General features: G+C 50.9%; 1 protein-coding gene across 1 annotated transcript in view; it reads left to right on the top strand.

Annotated features, from left to right (window-relative positions):
- LOC105538589 (chromosome unknown open reading frame, human C16orf96) overlaps positions 1-599 on the top strand; it is a 53,441-nt gene that overhangs the window by 25,144 nt on the left and 27,698 nt on the right. Inside the window, 1 exon segment of the mRNA XM_011978470.1 lies at positions 197-339. Coding sequence (XP_011833860.1) covers positions 197-339 — 143 coding nt within the window.

The following is a 599-nucleotide window of genomic DNA, read 5'->3' as shown; positions in this document are numbered from 1 at the left end:
GGCTAATTTTTGTATTTTTTGTAGAGACTGGTTTTGCCATGTTGGGCAGGCTGGTCTCGAACTCCTGACCCACCTCGGCCTCCCAAAGTGCTGGGATTACAGGCATGAGCCACTGCGCCCAGCCTGGCCTGGTACATTCTTCTTGGCCTCAACCCTCCCTCAGGCCCCTTCCCGGCCATGGTGACCTCAGAAGCAGAGGCCTGGGGTGTCTGTGTCTCCCCCTTTTAGGAGGAAGAACTTGAGATAATTTGGGGCAACCAAATACAGGCAATGAAGGATCGCTACGTGACTTTGGACAAGGCAGTGGAGAAGCTGGAGATTCGCGTGGATGAGTTCAAGGTTAGGAGGCCGGGGGGCTGGAGAAGGGCTGGCAAGGGGAGAATTCCTCATCCAGACCTTCCGACCCTTCCCAAAGGTTCTGCACGAGGTGGGGATGCACGTGAGGCTGGGAAGCGGTGAGACTTTACTGGCATTTGACTGTGTGTAAATTATACTTCAATGAAAAGCAAACGAATCCCACCACCACCCCCCATCCATATAAACAGAAGGGCCTGGACACTGTTTGTCTTTTTTTTTTTTTTTTTTTTTTTTTTTTTTTT

Source organism: Mandrillus leucophaeus, unplaced genomic scaffold (assembly GCF_000951045.1).
Source record: "Mandrillus leucophaeus isolate KB7577 unplaced genomic scaffold, Mleu.le_1.0 Scaffold195, whole genome shotgun sequence".
NCBI classification, from domain to species: Eukaryota; Metazoa; Chordata; class Mammalia; order Primates; family Cercopithecidae; genus Mandrillus; species Mandrillus leucophaeus.
The sequence above is the reverse complement of the archived record's forward strand: the minus strand, read 5'-3'. Positions and strand labels throughout refer to the sequence as shown.